The 24,089-nt window shown below is 48.4% G+C and overlaps 1 protein-coding gene across 1 annotated transcript in view; it reads right to left on the bottom strand.

The window, feature by feature from the left end:
• The window catches only part of NUP210 (nucleoporin 210), a 128,354-nt gene extending 105,101 nt beyond the window's left edge, over positions 1 to 23,253 (bottom strand). The window contains exons 1-3 of the mRNA XM_081086167.1: positions 22,990 to 23,253; positions 8,142 to 8,278; positions 6,174 to 6,305 (exon numbers count right to left, since the gene is read on the bottom strand). Of these exons, the coding sequence (XP_080942293.1) occupies positions 6,174 to 6,305; positions 8,142 to 8,278; positions 22,990 to 23,204 (484 nt within the window). The 5' untranslated portion in view covers positions 23,205 to 23,253. The remainder of the gene's footprint in view (positions 1 to 6,173; positions 6,306 to 8,141; positions 8,279 to 22,989) is intronic.
• Positions 23,254 to 24,089: the final 836 nt, after the last annotated feature.

Genomic DNA, 24,089 nt, shown 5'->3' with positions numbered 1-24,089 from the left:
ATTAGAGTCTCTGTTGCTTTGCGCAACCTTGCTTTGAGAATCAGGGTCCCTGTGTGCCCTTGCACCAGGAATTGGAGTCACTGGCTCTTAGTATAAATACACAGGGAATCAGGATCTCAGGCACAGGTGATAAGAAACACAGTCAAGTCACTGGTGCTTGGTGCTGCCTCCTGCCCAGAGAATCGGGGTCCCTGGGCCTGTGCTACGCGAGACAAATTCCCGGTGTTCCCGTGATTGCTCTCAGCCCAGGGCTCCGAAGCCAGCAGTGTGCGTAGGATCAGTTCCTGGGGTTCGCGTGTTTGCTCCCAGCCCAGGGCTCCTGGAGCAGGCAGTGTGAGCAGGACCAGATCCCGGTGTTCGCGGGATTGCTCCCAGCCCAGGGCTCCGAAACCGGCAGTGTGCATAGGACCAGTTCCGGATGTTCACACAATTGCTCCCAGGCCAGGACTCCTGAACCCAGCCCTATGCGGGATCAGTTCCAAGGTGCTCGCGCACTTCCAGGCTAAAGTTCCTGGAGCGCTGAGGCACCGGCAAGGGGTGGGTCTATCAGTTAGTTACTCTGGCGCTGCCCGCAAGCCTGCGGGAAGCGGGGATGGGCTCTGTTACTCACGGATCTGCTGCGGGGATTTCTGAACTTTTGGTGTCTGCAGGTCTGTAGCTGTGGTCACAGGTCTCTGTCCCCAGTGGCTGCAGGGTCCTGGTATGCGTCTGAGATCAGACTGGGTGGTGCTGAGGCCAGGATCCTAGTCTCAAACAGCTCTGTTTCCCAAGATGGTGTGGTCGCTGTGCCTGTGCTGGCCACCCAGGAGTGTCCGGGCAGGGAGCGGGACTCCGCCGCCTAAGACTTCCCTGGTTTAGCAGCTCCTTAGAAGACCTGCAGAATCTAACTGTCCCTAGCTCATACACACACACCACACACGTCCACACACTCCTCTATCACTTCCTTGCGCTCTCACACTCTCTCCCTCCCTACCTTCCTGCTGGTCACCATTTTCTCCCTCCAACACTGTAGTATTCGCCATTTTATTGTTCATATTTTTTCTCTTGTTCCTCTTCCTTCTGCCCCTCCCCACTCCCCTACTTCTTCCTCTTCTTCTTGAAGACCCTTTAACATTTATTGTAATACTGGTTTGGTGGTGATGAACTCCTTTAGCTTTTTCTTGTCTATGAAGCTCTTTATCTGTCCTTCAATTCTAAATGATAGCTTTACTAGGTAGAATAACCTTGATTGCGGGTCCTTGCTGTTCATCACTTTAATATTTCTTGCCAATCCCTTCTGGCCTGCAAAGTTTCTGTTGAGAAATCAGCTGACACTCTTATGGGGCTTCCTTGTAGGTAACTAACTGCTTTCTTTTCTCTTGATGCTTTTAAGATTCTTTGTCTTTACCCTTTTATATTTTAACTAGAGGCCTGGTGCACAAAAATTTGTGCACTCGGGAGGGTCCCTCAGTTCGGCTTGTGCCCTTTCCCAGTCTTGGACCCCTCGGGGAATGACCACCTGCTGGCTTAAACCCGCTCCCCGGGGGATTGGGCCTAAGCTGGCAGTCAGACATCCCTCTGGCAGCCTGGGAGCCTCGGGGGATGTCCACTTTTCAGCGGGAAGCAGGCCTAAGCTACAGTCGGACATCCTTAGCGCTGCTGAGGAGGCAGGAGAGGCTCCCACCACCACCGCTGTACTGGCAGCCGTCAGCCTGCCTTGTGGCTGAGCAGAGCTCTCCCTGTGGGAGCACACTGACCACCAGGGGGACAGCTCCTGCATTGAGCGTCTGCCCCCTGGTGGTCAGTGTCATAGTGACCATTGATTCCCAGTCGCTCTGCTGTTAGGGTCAATTTGCATATTACCCTTTTGTTATATAGGATTAGAGGCCTGGTGCATGGGTGGGGGCCGGCTGGTTTGCCCTGAAGGGTGCCCCGGATCAGAGTGGGGGTCCCGCTGGGGTGCCTGGCCAGCCTGGGTGAGGGGCTGAGGGCCATTTTCAGGCTGGCCACAGCCCCTTCAGGGAGGGGGGTCCAGCTGGGATGCCTGGCCAGCCTGGGTGAGGGGCTGATGGCTGTTTGCAGGCTGGTCAAGCCCCCCAGCGGGGACCCTTACCCCATGAGGGTGTGGCCAGCCTGGGTGAGGGGCTGATGGCTGTTTGCAGGCTGGCCACAGACCCTTCAGGTTGGGGGTCCCCCCTGGGGTGCCTTGCCAGCCTGGGTGAGTGGCTGATGGCTGTTTGCAGGCTGGCCATGGCCCCCAGCCACCCAAGCTCCAAGTGGAGGCTGGCTAGAAGCAGGTATCTGGGATTTATTTAGCTTCTATAATTGAAACTTTGTTGCCTTTTGTGGAGGCCACAGCTGGCCAGGGCGGGCGGGAAGCTTGGCTTCCTCCATCACCGGGGCAACCAAGCCTCCTGCTTGCTCCAGCTCCGTGGCTGCCATCTTGGTTGGGTTAATTTGCATACAGTCGCTCTGATTGGCTGGTGGGCAAGGCTTGGGTGTAGCAGAGGTATGGTCAATTAGCATCTTTGTCTTTTATTAGTGTAGATTATGATGTGTCCTGGTGTGGGCCTCTTTAAGTTCATCCTGTTTGGGACCCTCTGTGCTTCCAGGGCATTGTGTCTCTTTCCTTCACCAAGTTAGGGAATTTTTCTGTCATTATTTTTTCAAATAGGTTTTCAAACTTCTTGCTCTCTCTCTCTTCTTCCAGTACCCCCACTATGCAAATGCTGGTGTGCTTAAAGTTGTCTGAGAGGCTCCTTACACTGTCCTCATTTTTTTTATTCATTTTTCTTTTTGCTGTTCTGACTGGGTGTTTTTTGCTTCTTTATATTCCAAATCTCTGATTTGATTCTTGGCTTCATCTACTCTACTGCTGACTCTCTGTAATTATTCATTTCAGTGAATGTATCCTTCATTCTAACTGGTTCTTTTTATGATTTCCATGTCCTTTTTTCTATGCTGTTGAAGTTCTCACTAAGTTCACTGAGCCTCCTTCTAACTGGTGTTTTCAACTCTACATCTAGCAGATTGCTTGTCTCCATTTTGTTTAGTTCTTTTTCTGGAGTTTTGCTCTGTTCTTTCATTTGGGCCACATTTCTTTGTCTCCTAATTTTGGCAGCCTCCCTGTGCTTGTTTTTATGTATTAGGTAGAGCTGTTACATCTCCCAGGCTTGGTAGAGTGTCCTAATGTAGTAGGTGTTCTGTAGGGTCCCATGGCACAGCCTCCCTGACCACCAAAATCTGGGAACTCAAAGGTACATGCCAGTGTGGGCTTTGTACACCCTCCTCTTGTAGTTGAGCCTCAACTGCTGTTGGCATGTCAATGGGAGGGATTTACCCCCTCAGGCCAATCAGCTGCAAGGACTGGCTGTGACCACCAACCTCCAACCACCCTGGAGGATCAGCTATGCAGGGGCCCATCCCACAGAGCAGGACTTACTTCAGCAGGGTTCTGGTACCTGCTGAGTCCACCCCTTAAGTGCGTTGCGTATCAAGGTGGTTGGGTGGCAGTGCTTTGATTTGATCTGAAGCTGTCCACTGGGTACACTGGCTCTGGGGCCTCCTGGGAGGTGCAGGCCAAGATCAGGCATTACCTGTGTTCTGCCCGGGGCCACCCAGCATGAGCTACAAAGCGATCTACAGATGGCTGCTACTTGTGCTGCGCTTGGAGGTGCCCAGGAGAGGCCAAGCTGTGAAGCAAGGCAAGCTGCTGCTAGTGCCGGGCTTGGGTCCACTTAGAGAGGGGGTACAGGCTCGCTGCAGGCAGATGCTACTTGCTTGAGAAATTTTAGAAAAATCTGAAGCATGAGCCAAAACAGGCCATTAGTATGGAAAGGCCACTGGAAACAGTTTGGGTGGGCCTGAAAGCTGGGTGTGGAGGGGTGGGTTCTCGGAAAATCACTAGGATGGAGCAAAGAGTGGCTCTGGCCTATTGGCTCTGTGGGGGGAAGGCTCATCAAAGGAACAATGTCCTCTGCCAGCACTTCTGTCTGGAGAAAGTTGCCTACCCCAGTTCTCATCCTAATGCTGGACAATTCACTTCCTCCCCATTTGCCTCTGGTGCCTTTCAAGTTGCTGCCCGAGTGCTGGAGCTCAGAGGTAGTGAATCAGACTAAGTCCATGTGCAGGCCCTTTATTTTATTTATTTATTTTCATTTTCATACCAGGGCATGTTTATTGATCTTAGAGAGAGGAGAAGGAGAGTACAGAGAGAAACATCAATGTGAGAGAAACATCAATCGGTTACCTTCCTGTATACCCCCTGACTGGGGCTCAAACCTGCAACCTAGGTATATGCCCTGACTGGGAATAGAACCTGAAACCTTTCAGTGTACAGGACAATACTCCAACCAACTGAGTCACACTAGCCAGTTTTTAGAATATTATTGACTGTATTCCCTGTGCTGTACTTTACATCCCCATGACTATTTTGTAACTGTGTACTTATTAATCCCTTCCTTTTTTAGCTCTGATGCTCTGAGTGGCTTTGAGTCCATATATTCTTCTAAATTCTTCCTATTCGACTAAGCCAAGCACAGGGCTAATTCTTCCTCGAACCCTGCCCACTGTACTAACTGTTGGGAACTTAGTCCAAGTTCCTCCTTTATCCTGTGCTCACTAGTTACACAGGTCAACTCGTGGGGCAGATGGAGAAGCCATGAGAGGTTGTGAGTATATAAGAATGCGTCTTTATTGCAGAAACCAGTGGCCATACAGCCATTAGACACGACAATTCTTCAAGGCAAAGTCCATACAGGCAGGCAGCTGGACACCGGCTGGTAAATACATATCTTTCCCATAAAGTAGCATCAGTCTCTGTACCCACAGTTACAATCTGAGCAGCCGCATGCTGCCTCTAAACTTACCGCTTTGCATCATAGTGGTATCTCAGCTCTCTGGCTCAGCAGCTTCTCCTGTCTCTCCTACTCAGCACACTGGCTGGTCTCTGTAGCCTCACATAGTAACTACTTCTAAGCTTCACTGTCCCAGCACACTGGATGATTAACATGGTGGCTATATCTGAGCTCTCTGTGAGCTCTTAGCCTTATATCGTACCAGTATCAGCTCTCAGCTCCATCTGAGCCCTCTAGCCTCTCCAGCACACACAGAAGCTACATTCTCTGTGCCTACCGCCTCTGCTTCTCCACACACTCCTCTCCCAGCTGCTCTCTCTCTCTAGCAGACTCCTGGTCAGTAACCTGTATATTACTCCAGCGACAAAGAAGGCTAGTTGCCAACAGCGACATCAATCATTTGGGTTACAGAAGGGCATAGCGTACCGTACCGTGAGATCACTGTGGCCTTGCAGCTATTCATGGTATCTTGGCCTTGGGCACCCTAATTAGTCTCATGCTCAGAGTGGCCTTGGCCATTCTGATGTATTGACAACAAGGCCTATCAACTGTAATTGAGAAAATTAAAGTATGTCAACTGTAATTGACAAATAATTTTATAAATTAATTAATTAAATTTAATTTAAAAGGAAAAGAAAAATAATCTAACCTACAAAATTTCCCTTTGTTCCTTTACCACAAGGTCAGGCTACAGTGAAGATAGTCTGACGACTGCCAGAATAGATCTAAGAACAATTCAGTATTCGATTCTGATAAAATGAAGAAAGATACCACATGAGGACAGCAGTATACATGTGTGCCAGAGTCTATCTGTTTCTTTCTCTCTCTCTCTCTCTCTCTCTCTCTCTCTCTCTCACACACACACACACACACACACACACACACACACACACACACAGAAGCAAACACACACACAATCTGCCATCTGGAACAGGAAGTCATACCAGCACTCAAAGCCAAGCAAGGAGAATGCCTCCCACTGTTTACAACCTAGTAACACAGGAGCCTATCCCAGCTTCTCATCACTCAGATGTCACTTTTCCAAGAGGTGCCTTTACCAAACACAATCCCTATGCACATGCCTGAAGTCAGCCTCCAGAGGCTACAAAAGCTCTCACCTCACCAGCCCTACTACAGAGACCAGTAAACAAGAGTGGCCATGGCATCCCTGACACCAAGGGCCTGGGGTTTATCTCCCAGGTAGTCCAGAGCTCTTCAAGCCTCCTCCCCATCCCCATCACCAACCTCACTTTCCTGGCTGGAGCAGCCTTCTGTGTGGAATGGTAGGACTGGACACAGGGAAGAGAGAAACAGAGACTGCCAGGAGGATGTCCTCACCTTCAGAGTCCAGAGCCTGGATCTTCAGCTCCAGGGGCGAGTCCTCCAGGTAGAGTTCGCGGGTCGTGGAGACGATCTGAATGCCATGGATGAGGTCAACGATGGCATCACAGCGCAGGACCTGGCCCGTGGCTAAAGGGACAGGACCCAGGGGTCAGACGGAGTGCCAGGGCATGACTGGCACCCACCTCCAGGGCTTTGCAGGTCAGGTGGTTTTACACTTTGGCAAAGACTAGAGCAGCCAACAAAACAAGCACCACAAAACAGGGCTGGAAGAACCAAATTAAGCCTCAGAAGGCAAGCAGCTGACCAGCACACGCTCTTCTGAAAGTCAGCATGGACTTTCAAAGAGTAAGCACTTTAGAGGCATGCTCACTGCCCACTGTGTGCCTTTCCAACATGAGCACCAGCATTTAAAGCTGTGTGCAGAACACTCCTCTAAGGAAACATTGTACTTTCCGGGCATAGTCATTATGTTAGATGACATATAGTACGATGAGGAGCATCCAAAAAGATAGTACTGTTCTGATGCCTGTCCCTACAGTGAGATCAGGAATTCTGCCTGGTGGTGTTTATTGATCTACACTGGTGTTTTTACATAAGACTATCAGCTCTACAGCAGAAGAAAAGGACTGTGTTCCCATGAGCACAGATGTTTTACTTGCTCCACAAATAAGACACATAAATGGTATTAGCTGGAGAACTCCCTTGCCGGAGTCCATTCATTGTCACTAGCTGAGTTTAGACAGAGACCCCCCAAAAGCTAGTGACCTTTGAAGTCCTAGCAAAGGTCAGAACTACGCACCACCCAGTTAGTTTAGGTAATAATAGTTGAAGCATCCCCACCTTAGTTCCCTTAATTCCTTAGATACTTATGTAGATCCTTGTTGATTAGTGTTAATCAGATACTCTGCCTACTCCCGGAAATCTATTGATGAGCTAATCAGATACTTTGTCTATTCCTGGAAATTGTTTGCTGATCTGTGTGTCATTGAAACCTCCTTACCCTAAGGGCTACTCCAGATCAATAAAAGATTGGAGCAGCCTGAGCAGTGGTGGAAGTCCTTCGGGACTTGCCCGTCTGGTTCCCCAATATTGCAAAATTATCTCGTGTCTTTTTCTCTCATTTGTTGTGCGGCTCCTCTTTCAGATACCGAACCCTACTCCACGCAGAACGTGGAGGGAGTCTTACTCGACACTCCCTAGTGCAAAAATAACAGCATGTGACTCAAAATCACTCTGACCATTCTCCAGGCACCATATGAAACTTCATGTGCACTATTAATGTACTTTGGTAGAAATCAATACAGCCCCATATCAAAAACCTTAAAAATATTCACATGCTGCGAGACCCAGTAAAACTGGCAATCTATCATTAGCTGGAAATGGCTAACAGAACCCAAAATAATTCTCTGAATAAGAATTTTTACTTTTCTATGTAACACTGAAATAAACATCTAAAAACAATATACATGTCCAATGTAAGGAATGATTACAGGACAACTTCCTGTTAAGAATATAACTCAGCCATTAAAAATAATTCTATAATGAGATGAAAAACTGTTCATATCATGTTAGATGGAAGAAAAGCAAGACAGAAAATTATATTATTTTTTAAGCATTTTACAACCATAATATGGTAAATTAAATATGGGGAAGTGAAAGGATTACAACAACTTTCTTCATTTTGATTCAATATTCATTACGAGTTATTTGCGTAATAAATACTAATTTAGAAATGAAAGCCAGCCTCCATGACAGGGAAAACTGTACAAAGTGCTGGCAGGAGGGACCAGGGTAATGATGTTGCTTGCTCAGTGTCCCTATCCTGCCTGGGTGTCCTCTGACCCAACAGGAGAAATAGAGAGCACTGCCATGGATTCTAGTGGCATCTATGGCTGGGCTGTCAGTGGGATGTTTGCTACATGGTTTCCCCCAGGGACCACACAGGACACTCAAAGCCCTTACTGATGTCCTCTGCAAAGATGATGCTGGTCAGGCGGGCAGGCTGGGACAGACGGGCTTGCACCACTGCCTTCTGGGAGCACTGTTGCTCGTCTGGGCTCAGCGGCTCGATGCTGGCCACCTCTGGCCGGGTCGATGACCTGTGATAAGAAGACAAGAATTTGCTCTCTGAAGCCATCCCACAAGGCACAGCTGGGAGCAGAAGCCAAAGACGGCTCCCCATCTGAGGCTCTGTCACAGACTCAAACACAGAATAAAGGTGGTAGTCTCCACAAACTTCAAATCCAGAGGAGAAACAGGGCCCAGCCAAGACCCCTGTGATAGAAGGGGGACAATTTGTGGATGTGGAACCTCTGCACACATACCCCTGCTAAAATAACCCAGCAGGAGACCAAAGACTTGGAAGCCACCTCAATGTTCACTAGATAGGCATCTTACGAGATTATTCTATGGGCTTGAAAATAATTCTACACCAGGAGGAAAACTGCCTATGGTCTCCGGTGAAGAAAAGACACAGTGTACCTCTCATGACTCTACGCCAGGCCTGGCACACAGCAGGCTCCAACATTAGCTCCCATCCCCAAATAAATTCTACCAAAGCTGAAGATGACCACAATGACTTCAAGCCCCCATGTGATGAAGCCAACATCATGTTGATGTGGTTAAGAAAGGCAGATCAACACACAAACAAATGATCAACCAAATCTGTGAGGTGGTTTCCCATGGAGAGACAGGCCTCCAGAATAAAAGGATGAAGGGACAGCATGACTCTGGGAGGTATCCAGGATCAGTGCCATGTTTTCTCACCTACAACATGTGATACAACAGTTCCCAGTTGCAGTGAGATGGGAGGGAGGGGTGCAAGCAGAGTGGAAACACCACAAAGATCACAGGATGAGCGCTACCCTTACAGCTGTCTGCAGACAGAGCTCAGAGAGGCCGCTCTGAAGTGGCCATTCAGTGACACCACGCAAACACAGGTGTATCAGGCTGGGGACCGGTCAGCCAAGGCCCTGGGGTTGAAAGCAGCTAGGTGTACTCAAAGAATGAAAGGGCTTCAGAAGATAAGAGCTGCTAAGCTCAAGGAGAATGGCAGGGGCTGAGGTCAGGGATTGAAGTCAAGGAGATAGCGGGTTTTGAGTTCAAGGAGATGCCAGGGTCTTAGTCAAGTTGATGGCAGGGGGTTAGGTCAAAGACACCAGAGGAGCTGAAGTCAAGAAGACAGGAGGTGATGAGGCCAGGAAGCATTGAGGGCCACAGTAAGGAGCTTCCGTTTATTCAAAGGGCAATGACAAGCACTGGGGATCTTAAGCCAGTAAGCCAGCGGTTCTCAACCTTCTGGCCCTTTAAATACAGTTCCTCATGTTGTGACCTAACCATAAAATTATTTTCGTTGCTACTTCATAACTGTAATGTTGCTACTGTTATGAATTGTAATGTAAATATCTGATATGCAGGATGGTCTTAGGCGACCCCTGTGAAAGGGTCGTTCAACCGCCAAAGGGGTCGCGTCCCACAGGTTGAGAACCGCTGCTAAGCATTCCAATCTGATGTACATTTATAGATCAGAAAATAAGGTGCTGCCCTCAGTGAGCTGCTAGTGTGACTGAGGAACCAGGAAAGGGGAACCTACTGTGCAGAGAATTCGATGCTCCTTCCTAGGGCTACACTTAGCACAGCACCCAGCAGAGCAGGCACATACATGTTTCTCTACTTCCTTCCTGGCCTCGGCTTAAACTCACTGATACATCAACGTCCTAGAATATTCAGAAGGAAACTTGCAAAAACTGCCTGGTGTTTAAAAGCAGTGATGTTAAACACACCCAAACAGACCTCTCCCTGCTCTCCAGTTTGATGCCAAGTGGCTCTCCCAGAGCCAAGTCGGCACAGTAGTGACTGCAAACACACCTAAGGGTGCTTTGATTGCACAGACATCACAGGCACGTGAGCTGCTGGCAAGGTGCCTGAAAGTACTCTGCAATAAACCTCACCCACAGTTAAGGAAAGAAGTCTCAGCCCCTGAGAAAGTGCGTCACTGAGAGACTTCTGAGAAAAGAGTCTCAGAGACTGAGGGCAGACAACACAGTGGACCAGAACATACAAGAGGTGAGAGAAGGTAGCTGTGGCACAATGCTCACACCCATGCTGGAAACACACCCCATTTAACTGGCCATAGCTTTGGAACTCTTAAGAGCATTTTCAAAGGACATTAAACCTTCCAAACATGTGTGCACACACATGCATATATGCACACACCACACTTACTGTGGAAACAAGACCAAATTAGAAAGCTCACACAGATCAGAGGGGACAGAGGAGACAAAGGAAATGGGCAAATAAATGCAATGCTGATGCTGGACTGGATCTAGGAACAGAAAAAGAACTTCAGTGGAGAAAATGGTTATATCAAACAGCCTAGAGTTTAGTGAACTGTCATGTACCAATGTCAGTTTCTTGATTTTGACAAGTGTTCCTGGTTATGGAAGATGTTAACATTAGGGGAAGCTAGGTAAAGGGTTTACAGGAACTTGGTATTATCTTTGTAACTTTCCTGTAAATCTAAAATTAATCCAAATTTTAAAATTGTGTAAAAGACTGGGGAGAGAAGGATGAATAGACAGAACATAGAGGATTTTTTAAGGAAATGAAACTACTCTGTATGAGACTATAATAATACAAGGCAATACACATTTGTCCAAACCTATAGAATGCACAACACTAAGTACAAACTATAATATAAACTATGGACTATGGACAATAATGTGGCAGTGTAGGCTCAACATTTGTAATAAATACACCACTTTAGTGTGGGATATTGATAATGGGGGATACTGAGGGGAGGGGTGCTATATAGAAAATCCATAATTTGGCTCAATATTTTTATGAACCCGCAAAGTTCTGAAAAGTAAAGTCTATTAAGAAAAAATAAAGACAATTTATCATTTCCTGCTTTTACCCTGAGAAACAGCAAGGTTTGTCTTGTTTAATGGCAGCTGGGAGCTAGAGATCTGGACTCCCAGTCTAGGATATAAATGCCACTCCCTCTCCAAGTCTTAATCTCAAGAACAAACTAGGGACACCTCTCTTCTCATTCCCTCACAGCAGTGAGTTAATCTCAGACAGAGTCCCAACAAATAAATCACTGCTGATAAGAACAGAGCTATCCAGTTCCAGTTGAAGAGGCATGAAGCCCTTCGTCCCGCATCCCTAGCCCTTCTCAGTCTGCAACTGCCATGCCAGGCAGCCTTCTGAGCCTGGCTGGGACACTGCACCTTTCATTGTGTGCCTACTGTTTGTAGGGCTTTATTAAGTACAAGCAGCGTTGTCCAGTAGAAATATGAGGTGAATCACATTTAAAATGTTCTAATTGACATGAAAAATGTAACAGTTAAAATTAATTTAATAGACTATTTTTAGAGCAGTTTTAGATTCATAGCAACATTAAGAGTTAAGTACAGAGATTTCCCCTATGCACCCTGCCTACCATGTGCACGCCTCCTCCTCCTCCACCCCCACCCCCACCCCCTCACTATCAATGTCCCCGATGAGGTGGAGATGAGAGAGAGAGAGAAACATCCATCGGTTACCTCCCATATATGACCTGACCTGGGATTGAACCCACAACCTCAGCTCCAACAAACTGAGCCACACAGGCAGGGCAACGGATAAAATTAATTTTAATAATACATATTACTTAATCCAACATATCACAAATATTACATGGCCCCAGCAGCATGTCAAGGACTCCCAAGAGTGGCAAGTGACTATGGGGCTGGACAGTCAGCTCTGAGGGCAGGCCTTTGGGTGGAGAGCCAGTCAGATACAGTACTCTTAATTCACCACTCCCGTGAGCATCTTCCGATCTCTGCCAACGGCTGGTTGCGGGTAGCAGGTGCTGAACCCTCCTACAACCTCTTAAGAAAGGCTCTTTGCACTTAGGGCTGACACGGGGCAGTAAATGTAGCCCAGAGATAAGACAAAGCAGAATGCCTTACTTCTTCTAGCTGCCTGGGGAAGAAGGTACCCACCCCATCCTCAGGCCTGCAGTGGTGGCCTGTCCCAGCCTGAAGACAGCCAGACCCATGCAGGGAAAGATCCCACACACAGGCCTAGAGCAGTCTGGAATCCCTGCACTCACTCAACCTGGGCTGAGCTCACTGCAGTGGGAGCCAGACTGGTCCTCACGAGGCCTCTGGGAGGGCTGGAAACACTTCATAATGAATGATAAAGTGCTGAGAAGTCAATAGCAGACGTGGCAAACTACCAGGGGGTGGACAACCACATCCTCCACCCCCACTTTCACTTGGGAATTTTCTCTGGGCTCCAGAATGCTCCATCTGAAGCCAGAGGGGCTCATCCCAACCATCCGCAGAGGGTTTAGGGCAGCCTAGGGTGGTGTTTCTGTTAACAGCAAAAGGTTATTTTTAGTTATCTGACTCCTTCTAGGACATTCTGAAGCCATTTGTTTTCGCTGTACTTTAAAGAGGTACAAAGAACACAGACTCCAGCAATGACATGTCATCGGGCCTCGCTGTCCCCCTCACGGTGAGGTTCCAGTCGATCCACACTGTAACCTGCCCCCACTGAAGCCACATCTCCTACTCCAACAGTCCAATACACTTGTATGCAGCAGCATGTTCTGTTAAAGAAGCAGGTCCTGGCTCATAAGGCTTTTCTACTGAGAGCAGACTCCAGTTTAAATTATCCGCCAAGAGTGTGTGCTGCTCCAGCTCGCACGTATTTGGCTCATCCATGCATCTCAGCTGCTGGTGGGCATGTCTATCCCACTATCCCCCACTCAACAACACTCCCCAAGGCCTACATGGAAGTGTGAAGGTCTTTCTCTGGGCCCCTGGTGTCTGGATGAGATCAACATGTAACCAGTGGAATGACTAAAGCAGGTTGCCCTCCCTAATGTGGTGGGCGTCATCCAGTCAGTTGAAGGTCTGCGGCTAAGTGGTGAGCAGCACTCTGTGATGGGACATGGCCTTGCTCAGCTCTCTGCCTACTGATATCTGCTGGAAGGTGAACTACTGAGACAGCAGGGTGCTGCCACTCACTAGCTGTGTGACCTTGAGCAAATGACTTAACCTCTTTAGACCTCCATTTACTCTTCTATACAATGGGAATAAAAACAGTACCTGGTGTAAAGGGATAGAGTGGTTTAGTACAATAACAAAGCTCTTATCACAGGGCCTTGCACACAGTAAGCTCTCAAGTTCAGAAAACAGGAGGAGGCTCCCAAATAAGGGGCTTGTGGCCCTTCAGTATTTGGCATGATTCTGAGCACAAGAACTCTGCTCTTTAAAGAAATGAAGAAAATGCGGGGCCTTCCATATTGTGATCATTTATGCTTGACCCTGTCCATCCTCTTCTCTTAATAAAGCCTGACCCTGACCCCTGTTGTCAGGGCCCCAAGAGCAGCCTCCTCAATGCCCGCACCCTACCATCCTTAGAGCCACAAGCAAAAATTCAAGCCTAAGAGAGGGTCCCTGGTTCAAGGTCACATTCTTGAAAAGAGCCTGAACTTCCAACTTCAAGTCTAATTTCTGCTGAGAAGTCTCTCCCTCCCTCTCAGCTTTCACACCTCCACGCTCCATTCCTTTGCTTATACTGTTCCCTCCATTTCACATGCCCTTCTCACCCACTCTCCTGTTGCCCAATTCTCATGGCTTATGGCAAATGGCAACTCTTCCATGGACCCATGTCTGATCCTCCTACCTACCCTCCTCTCAGTTTCCACACCACTGGTCTCCTTGGGGCCCCTAATTCATTTATTCATTCATTGAATCCATATTTATTGGGTTATGTGCAATGTCCCAGGCACTGTTCTAAGCTGGGAATACAACAAAGTACTAATTACACATTAATCCTCACCTTCACAGAGCTTACATTTCAGTGGGAAGAGAACAAGAATAACCAAAATGAGTGAATATGGGGTCTTAGAAAATAGGGCTATGGAAAGCATTAAAGCAGGATAGGGAAAGGCCGTAATTTTCAGTAGAATGTCACCCTCACGGAGAGGGTGACATGGGAGCAGAGACCCACATGTCTGTAAAGGAGCAGCAGGCATGGGCTCTTGGACATCCAGAAGAAGAGTGTCTGGGGGAAATGGATCATCGAGTTCAAAGGCCCCAACACAATGACTTGGCAATAATGCTTTTCCCTGTCCAACTTCCCTCAGGCACTGCAGACAAGGACAGAGCCTGTGGCTTGTTCACTTCTTGCCCTACTGCACTAGCATATGATTTTGGCACATGTTTTTGTAGATGCCCTTTATCAGATTGTGAATTGATTCTCTTCTATTCCTACTTTGCTGTAAATTTTTCTCATGAATGGTGTTGACTACTCTGCACCTATGGGCTTTTCCTCTTCATTCTGTTGATATGATGAATTATATTGATTCCTTTGTTAATGTTAAACCAAACCTGCATTCCTGGGATTTACCCTAGTTGGTCATGATACATTATCCTTTTTTATATTTTCTTGGAATTGATTTGCTAGTATTTTGTTAAGGAATTTTGTGCTTTTGGTCTACGCATTTCTTTTACTGGTAATGTTTTTGTCTGGTTTGCAATCAGTGTAATGTTGGCCTTACAAAAATGATCTAGGAAATGATCGTTCCTTCTCTCCTTCCTAAAAGAGTTTATAAAGGACTTGTACTATTTCTTTATAAATGTTCAAAGAATTTACAGGTAAGGCCATCTGAAATTAGAGTTCTCTTTATGGGAAGGTTTGTAATTATAAACTTAATTTTACCAAATGTCCTTAAATGGAAAAAAAGGCACCAAATGTCCTAAATGGGGAAAAAAGGCCTTTCCAAGTGTTTTCAGAATCATCCCCAAAGTCCTACACAGGAGGTGGCCCAGGACACCCACCTTACAGCTGGGAGACTGAGGCTCAGTGCCGGCCACACAGCCATGCCGCCTTCTTTCCTCTCGTCATTCTCACTCACATCCCACCATGACCTCCTCCCAGACAGCAGCTCCCTTCAAGCACCCGCCCAGGGTATATCTGCCCCCTCACACACACACAAACATCTAAACAGCTCAACGAGCAGGTGAGTGAGGCCAATGCACACACATGGGTGTCATTCCTGTAGGGAACCTGTGCTTGGTTTGGGTGACCCAGTCTCCACCCACCTCTTTCAGTAACAGTGTCCAGATTTTCTAGGGGGGGCGATTTCTTCTCCACTCTCAGACCATGAGCCCCAGAGTACTCACACTCCTCTGGACACTAGGAAGCAGGTGCCTGGGGCCTGGTGAATCAGCTGTGTGTTCCCCTGGTTTGCCAGGGTTCAGACCCAAGCATGTGCCCCACTAGACTTGACTCTGGGGGCTGCAGGGCTGGAACTGTTTTCTTCTACCCCAGGAGAGCACCTAGCTGAAGTAAAGACCTGAGGACTGAGAGACCAAGTACTGCTGAAAAGCTCCTGCAACACAGATGCCCAAAACAAATCCTTCCTGCCTCCAGGTTTATGAGCCAGAACAACATGCCATTGTTTTATTTAAGCTACTGTGGTTTGAGTTTCCTGTTACATACGGTCAGAAGAATCTAGACAAATGAAATCCCCCTGACTGAATTCTGTTAAGGTTTGTTGCCTTATTTCATTCAAACTACTGGTACTATATTTTTTTAAAGAAAAAACCTTTCATTTATTATGTGCTTTTTATGTGTCAGTCACAGAATGAAACACATCACAAATATTTCATTTTAATTCTATTGAAACCCCATTTGGTACACAAGGAAACCTCTGCATGATAAGTAATCTGCCCATATTCATACTCCTAGAAAAATGCCTCAGTCCAGCCGGCTCTAGACCCCTGGTCTGGACACTGTCCCACTCCCTTGTGCTGAAGGCACATAGATAGTTCAAAATAAGGACAAAGGCCTCCCACCCCTGTCCACAGGGAGGGGCCGGCTTCCAAACCTGGGCAGAAAATGGCCTTAACCTCTTCCTCAAACACCACACACCACACATGTATCCTTGACACTGCTTTTCAAGTGGCACTAACTGTTCTAAAACCGTCTTGAAGGAACTAGGTAAACCAACTGTTAGCTGAGAAGTGCTGGCTCATTTCCTCTTGCCTCCCAGGTCTGAGCTGGCTCTAGAGCGAGTGACCTGGTTTTGAAAGTGGCTCTGCCACTAACCGTCTGTGAGGCTCCTGGTCTCTGGCTCCCCATTTGTGCAGTGGAAGTCATTCCTACAAGGGTTAAATTTTGTTTTTAGGATTAAATGGGGAGTAACATGTAAAGGGATTAGCAGGAAAAAAACTGGTTCTACTGTTTTTGTTCCCTCTGCCACACCCCTCCTACAATACTCCAAGCCCCTGCCTCTGGACATGTGCCTCTGGCCACCGGGCAGCTGCCCTCTGCCAGCCTTTCCCCACCTTTGGGCTATTGCTGTATGCTGCCCTCCTGGATCCAGTCACATCCAGGTAACCCTTATATCTTCTCCTTATTTTTTCCTTTGAATTGATTCTTCTTTATAGAAACAGTACTTTAAAGGAAACCTGTATCAATTCTGTAGATAGAAAGCCGCTATCATTTGCCATACATCTGCAGTAACCATAAAAACAAAGATGAGTCAAAACAATGTTACTAGATTCTGGGAAGGCGGAGCTGGGGGGGTAGGGGGGGCACTGCTGCCTGCAAAAGTTCTGAGCCATCGTCCTGTTCTCTCTGAAGACAGACAAATATTAAAAGGTGTTAAGGAAAGTAGAATGGTGGTTGCAGGGGCTGGAAGGAAGGGGATGAGGAGTTGGTGGTTGATGAGTATCGAGTTTCAACTGGCACTAATGAAAGGGTCCTGGAGACGGATGGCAGTGATGGCTGCACAACAGTATGAATGTACTTAATGCCACTGAATCGTCACTTAAAAATGCTTAAGAAGGTACATTTTATGGTATGTATATTTTACTGCAATTTTTCAAAGAAAAAAATATAAACAACATATTGGAACCAGAAATAAACGTTTATTTTGAGGAACTCTAAAGGACTGACACTGAATTTTGAAAGGGTAAAGCTTTCCCAATCTTAACGTCACATAAGGCCCTCGGACACACAGAATGTGCCTGGCGCTCTGGGAGGCACAGGAGCTGAGCAGAGGATGCGGAGCCCCGGACAGGGAAGTTCAGGCCAGAAAACCACAGGGAGAAGAAAAAGTGAGAGCTGTGCCAAGGGGGAGGGGGTGGCAGTGGAAGTGACAGCCCACCCTCTATCCACCTGCAGGTCCAGCCCCTCCTGGGCAGAGTTAGAGCCTGCAGGCCGGAAGATGAGCAGAATGGGGAACCCAGAAATGAAACAGGAAGTAAACAACCCAGGCACCAGGCCAACTGAAAGAAACACACACTTCCAGGCACCTCCCTATCTGGGTCTCATGAAGGGAGTTTAGCAAGGCCCCACCAGTCCTGCAGGAACTAACACTGAGGCAGCCCCCAGGCCAGACGCAGAGGGGAGAGCAAGGCCCAGAGCACCAGTCCCAGGCTAATGCCACCCAACTCCTGACCCTGACCACCCGCTTCCTGTCTCCTAACCATAGGCCACAAGGTCCCACAGGCCCAGCCCCTGCCAACCTCTCTAACCTCATCTCCTAACACCACTTCCCTCACCAAACCTGCTTGTTTGTGCTCTTCCAACAAGCTCAGTACCCCCCCCCCCCCAGGGCCCCTGCACTTGCTGCTCCCTCCGGTTGGTCCCACTCAGGTTCTAGTTCAGCTCCAGAGGCTTCTCCTGCCTGCCCTCTACAGAATCACACAGCACACTGCTCATGTCCTCAAAGACTCACCACTAGGAATGTGGCCTGTATTTTCCTTAGTTTATGCTCCAGGAAAGCAGGTTCTTCTCTGCTTGTCCATTGTCACCCCTGGGACCTGGAGTAACACCTGGCTCATACACTCACAAATATTCATGACCTACCTGTTAAGTGAATCCCCAGCCCTCACCTGTGAAATATGGTTGTCATCAATGCTGTCCCTAGGGCACTCAGGCAGGACAGCTCTTCACAGTGAGCACTGTCCTGGGACCTGCAGGCACGTGGCATCGCTGCCAGAAATAACACCAAATACGACCTCCAGTGAGAACACACAAACACAGTCTACCATTCCAAGACCCCTGCAGAAGCAAGGAGGAGAGAGACTGGTCTGAGTGTGTAAGGATGAACAGTGCCCACAAATGGGGTGTCAAGGGAAAAATACTCCAGACCAGGGGAACAGAAGCACAGTTACAGGCCACAGAAGGCCCAATGAATAGGTGCAGAAGTTGCAAACTGGTCAGCCTGCAGATGAATGAAGCCCACTTTTTTGTAAGCTTCCACATTGTAAATGTTTTATTTTAATGTCAGAGCCTGATTAGCCAGTTCCCGTCAGGCCTACTGCCTCACCTGTCCAGCTCCCAACATGTGAACTGCTCTGTTCTGCAGGCTGAGTCTGTGAACCCAGCAGAAGGTGCTGGAACTGGATGAGGTTCCAACTTGGCTCAGCAGGTAGCAGGGTTTTGGAAGGAGCCAGAGGAAACCTTCACCTCACCCTCTCTCCCCCAACTTCAGCCTGCAAAGTGCTGCAATGTGACTTGCTGATGGTTCCTCCTGCTGGGGGCAGGCAGAGGGACCCTGGGAAGTACATATCTCAGGGAGGTGCTGGACTCTCAGATACGGGTCAGCAAGAACAAAGGGACTGTGAGTCTTTCATGTCCAGTGATTCTCAATGGGTCACCTGAGCTGACTGGGACACAGCATACTCCAAGGACAAACTCCACTGTACAGGGCCCATGTAGCAGAAAGGGGTCCCATTTGCCTCCCCAACAATCCTTACACTTGTGGCTGAGAAGTGCCGGGCTGTGGTGAGTGGGTGCACCTAGTTCAGGACCAAGCCTGGCACACACATCAGGCAGCTCCATGTTGCCCTGGGGAGTTTCCGGCCGCCTGTGCACAGCTCGATTCAGTGCGCACTGTGTATGCCCTGCCAGGTGCCAGATGCTCTTTACCAGGCAGGCCCACCCCATGCCCCTGAGCTGTGGGGAGTACTGTTGCTCACAGTCTATACCCGCAACCTTGTCCAGTCAAACATCCTTGGCCATTAGGCTCCACCCAGAGGCCTGGGAGGCTGCACACACCCCTCCCCTCAGGAGCAGCCAATGGCTGATTGGGTAAAAAAGTACAAGCTTGGTTTCCCCCTCACCTCAAAAGAGGACAACCTTCATCCAAGTTAATTCCAGAGGGTCCCATGGATCAGCCCAAGGCTAGACCTTCTCTGAGACCACATCCTCACTCATCTCCCCTTCCCTATTCCACTTCTCAGCGGAGAAACCTTTTAATATGCCACGCACATTAAATCCTTATCTCGAGCTCTGCTTCTGGGACAACAGGCTAAGACACTTTCTCCAAGACAGTGCAGCCCACTGAAGAATCCAGAAATCCTGGGACTTCAACCGAAAGGAAAAGAATAAGCAGAAAATGTAACATCTATCTAGCAGAATAGTACTCAGACACTGAACACCTAGGAAGATTTTGAAACGGCATAGAAAAGTACTTGGACTTTAATTTTAGCTGGTGGTTGGAAGAGAAAGAGGTTACTAAGTGGCCTAAATACCAGGTTTGAACTTAGAGGGAAAAAATAATGATTAAAAGGGAACTGAAATGGTGACTGATTGATTGTATTACAGTTGAAGAATTATGATATATTTCTCTTTCCACAATTTTCCATATGATGTAATTTTTGTATAAAACATATCTTTAAAAAGGACCTAATGAAATATACTTTATGGAGCATTTTCAATCACACAAAATATTTAAAAAGAATCAGGAACCTGTCACATAACCAGCAATGCTGAGTGTAATTGGAGGGATTCAATTCGTCAGGCAAATTAGCCAGAGGCTGTAAGTTCCTGAATGGGGTAGAACTGGAAGCGTCCCATGTCCTAGCAGTGGTTCTCAACCTTCCTAATGCTGCGACTCTTTAATACAGTTCCTCATGTTGTGATGACACCCAACCATAAAATGATTTTTGTTGCTACTTCATAACTGTAATTTTGCTACTGTTAGGAATCGTAATGTAAATATCTGATATGTAGGATGTATTTTCATTGTTCGCGACCCACAGGTTGAGAACCGCTGTGGGGTCTTGCTCAACTCACAGACCATCACTCTACAGGACATCACAGACAGTAGGTTCCTCTCTGAGGCTTAGACTAAAACATAGGCAGTTTAGACTAGATGATCTCTATGGTTCCTCTGGCCCTAAAACTGTCCAATTATTTGATGCTATAAAATCAAGAAACACGCCGAAACCGGTTTGGCTCAGTGGATAGAGCGTCGGCCTGCGGACTGAAAGGTCCCCGGTTCGATTCCGGTCAAGGGCATGTACCTGGGTTGCGGGCACATCCCCAGTAGGAGATGTGCAGGAGGCAGCTGATTGATGTTTCTCTCTCATCGATGTTTCTAACTCTCTATCTCTCTCCCTTCCTCTCTGTAAAAAATCAATAAAACATATTTTTTTAAAAAATCAAGAAACAGGAAGACAAAACTGTTTCTTGGCTCAGGCATGTGATTTCAGTAAATTTGGAGCTTGACTTCAAATTCTATGGATAACCAAAGTAACTCCAAGGTTCAGGAGAGTTTACGCTTTCTTTGTGTTTCATCACAGAGACTTAACAATGAACTCCTTGGATGCAGAGGATATTTCCTCCCAGGTTTAGATTACTGCAGACATACAGCTTGTCTGCATGCCAACTAAATCAGCGATTTTCAACCAGTGTGCCAAAAGAAGTTTTAAAACATGCAATATGTGACCCTTTAGTCAGGGGCAATGACTTATTTTCCCTGAGATTGTTAAATTAAAAAAAAAAATGACAACAGCAAATACAACAATAGCCATCTAGTGTGAATCAAAATTATACCTATTTTTTTATCAGATTGGCAAAAAATATATTTTTTTGGTGTGCTGCAGAACTTTAGTAATTAGTTTATGTGTACCATGAGATGTAAAAGGTTGAAAATCACTAAACTAAACAATAGATGATGAAACTAGGAACAGCACTACTAAAAATAAAGAAAGCATTTTCAGTACTTGACTGATGGAAGATTTTCCTGTGAAGGGGAAATCACAACCAACAAACACCTGAGGAGACACATAGAATGAGCAGTCACACACTTGCAATAAAACTATGGATCAGATGCAAAACAAGTTATAGCTCACTTAAAGCTTTTCTGATGTGCCAGAGACTACGTGTGTTGTTTTTCCCCTCCCTCCTAAGAAGCTATAACAAGTAAATTAAAATAACCCTAGTCTATATGCTCCATTCAGAAGAAAATGCACACAAAAACACACAAAAAAGATTGTTACTTCAGGGGGAGTGGAGGTACAGTTAAAGAAGCTCAGAGGAAGCAGCATACAAATACATCCAAAAGGACTCCTATGAAGCCAGCTGTTTTTAATAACCAGTTTCCTCTTTCTCACCAATAAAATAAGAGAACAGACAACTTCAACCAGAGTGAGCATGTATCTCCTGTAAAGCATGAACAGCTAAACTTCCCCCACAAGACAAGGCCCTAGACAGGGATATAGAAAACTTAAAGCTAAAGATCAGCCTCTGACAGCCAGCCAGAAACAAGACCCGCAGGCACAGAAGACACTAAACCCAAAATGCAATTGGCTGACATAGCATGTCCTTATTTTAGGAGTCCAACGTACAGAAAAATAAAAAGATGCAAGTAAGGAAGAAAGCTGCTCTGGGCACCACACTTGCACAGATGAATATTCAAACAAACTTAAAATACGCACATACTCCTCTGTAATGTGATCCCACCTTATTAAGCCACAACACACACCCTGCTTTTGAGACTCTGAAAGAAAGGGAGGAGCAAAGGTGTACCATGAGGGGGTGGGGGGGTGGGGCTGTGGAGGGGGGGGGGGAGCCAGGCAGGGGACTACCTCCTCCTTTTCATCTCTAGCAAGGCCCATCTTGGTGGGGGCCTCAGGCACACCAAAGGCTGTCTCCACCCTGCTAGTAGTAGAAGCCGAATTACTCCCCATCTGCTGGATGAAAGGGCTGGACCACATCACTCTGCCCTGCCAGGAGCCTAGCCAGGTCTCCCTGATGTGGGGAGGAGGCACAGAGCCCTCTAGTTTCATTAGTATCACATCCCCCACAATGAGTGTACAATCCCTGAATTCCCTGAGAAGCCAGGAGAGGTGTCTGAGCTTGAGGCATCATGGCTAACTCCACTCTGAGAAACTTGGGCGTGAGTCACCAAACACGTTCTTTTGTCTCATTTCTTGTCTGTCAAATGGGTATTTCCTCCAAAAGCCCTTTCATCACAGGTTTATGTTCTTCCCAAAGATGCTGCAGGGATATGATTTGACTCCCACACACGCCTTCCACACTTCTCCACACCTAATTCCCACACCACTGTGGTGCCAGGGACGGTACCCCATCACTAGGCTTGGCAGGGCCTTGTCCACCTGCTCCCTGGAGTACAGAACAAGAAGACTACAGGACGCCAATCCCGGCCCAGACGCTCGGGCACATTCCACTCCCGACCAGAGACGTCCTGAGAACCCTTGTCCCCAGTCAGGACGACTGGGTGGAGCCCCTGCTCCCGAGGAACCCACCAAAAAGCAGGTCACGGCCTGTCAGGCCTAGGCGGCCCTGGCGCAGAGGCCCAGCGGCGCCGCCGTGCGCAGTGGCGGCGCCGGGCGTGCACGCCGCCTGGTCCGGCCGCCGCACCTGCTGCACGCGGGCCTGGAAGGAGCGCCCCCCGCCCGCCAGACCCGCTCGCGCCGCCTGCCCCCGCGCGGCGCACCTGCAGCGCCCGCCCGCCCGCCTGCAGCCCGGGGCCGCGGCCGCGCCTCACCAGCGGTAGCAGCCCTCCGAGGCCTCCAACGTGAAGTTCACGCGCGTGGCCCGCGTGAAGGGCAGCAGCACTTTGGGGATGTTGAGCTTGGCCGCTGCGGCGGGGCCCAGCGCCAGCAGCACTGAGAGCGCGAGCAGCAGCTGCAGCAGCCCCCGAGCCCGCGCCGCTGTCCTCGCCGGCTTCACCTCCGGTGACCCGGCTGCCCGCGCCGCCATCCTCGTTCGCTTCACCTCCAGCGACCCGATCGCCCGCGCGCTCCCCCTCGCGCCCGAAGTCCCCGCCCGCGCGCCTGGCCAGCAGGTGATAAGCGCGGGAGCGAGAGGGGCGGGGCGGGGCAGCGCGGGAACTAAAGGGGCCGAGCTCACTGCGACCCCACTCATAGGCACGGCGGGCGGGGGGAGGGGCTGGGGTGCGCGCCCCGGGCCATGCAGTCGCGGTATGAGATGGTGCGCGCTCTCGGGGAGACGGTGACTAGGGGAGGGGTAGGGAGGGGTGGGAGTAGAGGAAAGATGCGGCGCATGTCCGCGCCACCGTAGGGAGTAGAAGCGCTGGGTACGCGCCGTGTGGGGAGAGCCTGAAGGCGCGCGCCTGCGGGACACCCTGGACGACGCGGGAAGCCCTGAGCATTTTCTGGCTCCCACGTTCACACCCTGTGGTTTCAACTCTATGGCGGTACTTAGCGCGTCAATGTGGTTTACCCAAAGGGTAGATTAAGGGCGTCGGCACTCCTAGAGCACACTCTTACCCTCACCCCGCCCCCAAGAAAGAGAGAAAGTTCAGCGTCACTGAATTCATCTGCATGCAAAAATCGCAGCTCTTAAATTCAATGTACTTTTTGTCCTCTGTGGTTTGTAGTTTTTGTCATGAATTGTGTGAAGGTGGGTTCAGCAGGCACCAGGTGCACCAGCATTTCTAAAAATGTTAATCTGCTGCAGGGAGGGTTCAGCCTAGTGGGAGGTCAGGAAGGGAACAGGGTGAGCATGCATCCAGAAAGTGTGCTCTGAATTGTAATCAGGAAGACACAAAATGTTGCCACCACCTGACAAGGAAGAAGAAACTGGATTTCAATCATGCTGGGGAAGGCTTCTTGGAGAAGGTGG

This window comes from Myotis nattereri (assembly GCF_964212035.1).
Source record: "Myotis nattereri genome assembly, chromosome: 3".
Taxonomy (NCBI): domain Eukaryota; kingdom Metazoa; phylum Chordata; class Mammalia; order Chiroptera; family Vespertilionidae; genus Myotis; species Myotis nattereri.
This window is presented reverse-complemented; position numbering and strand designations above follow the sequence as displayed.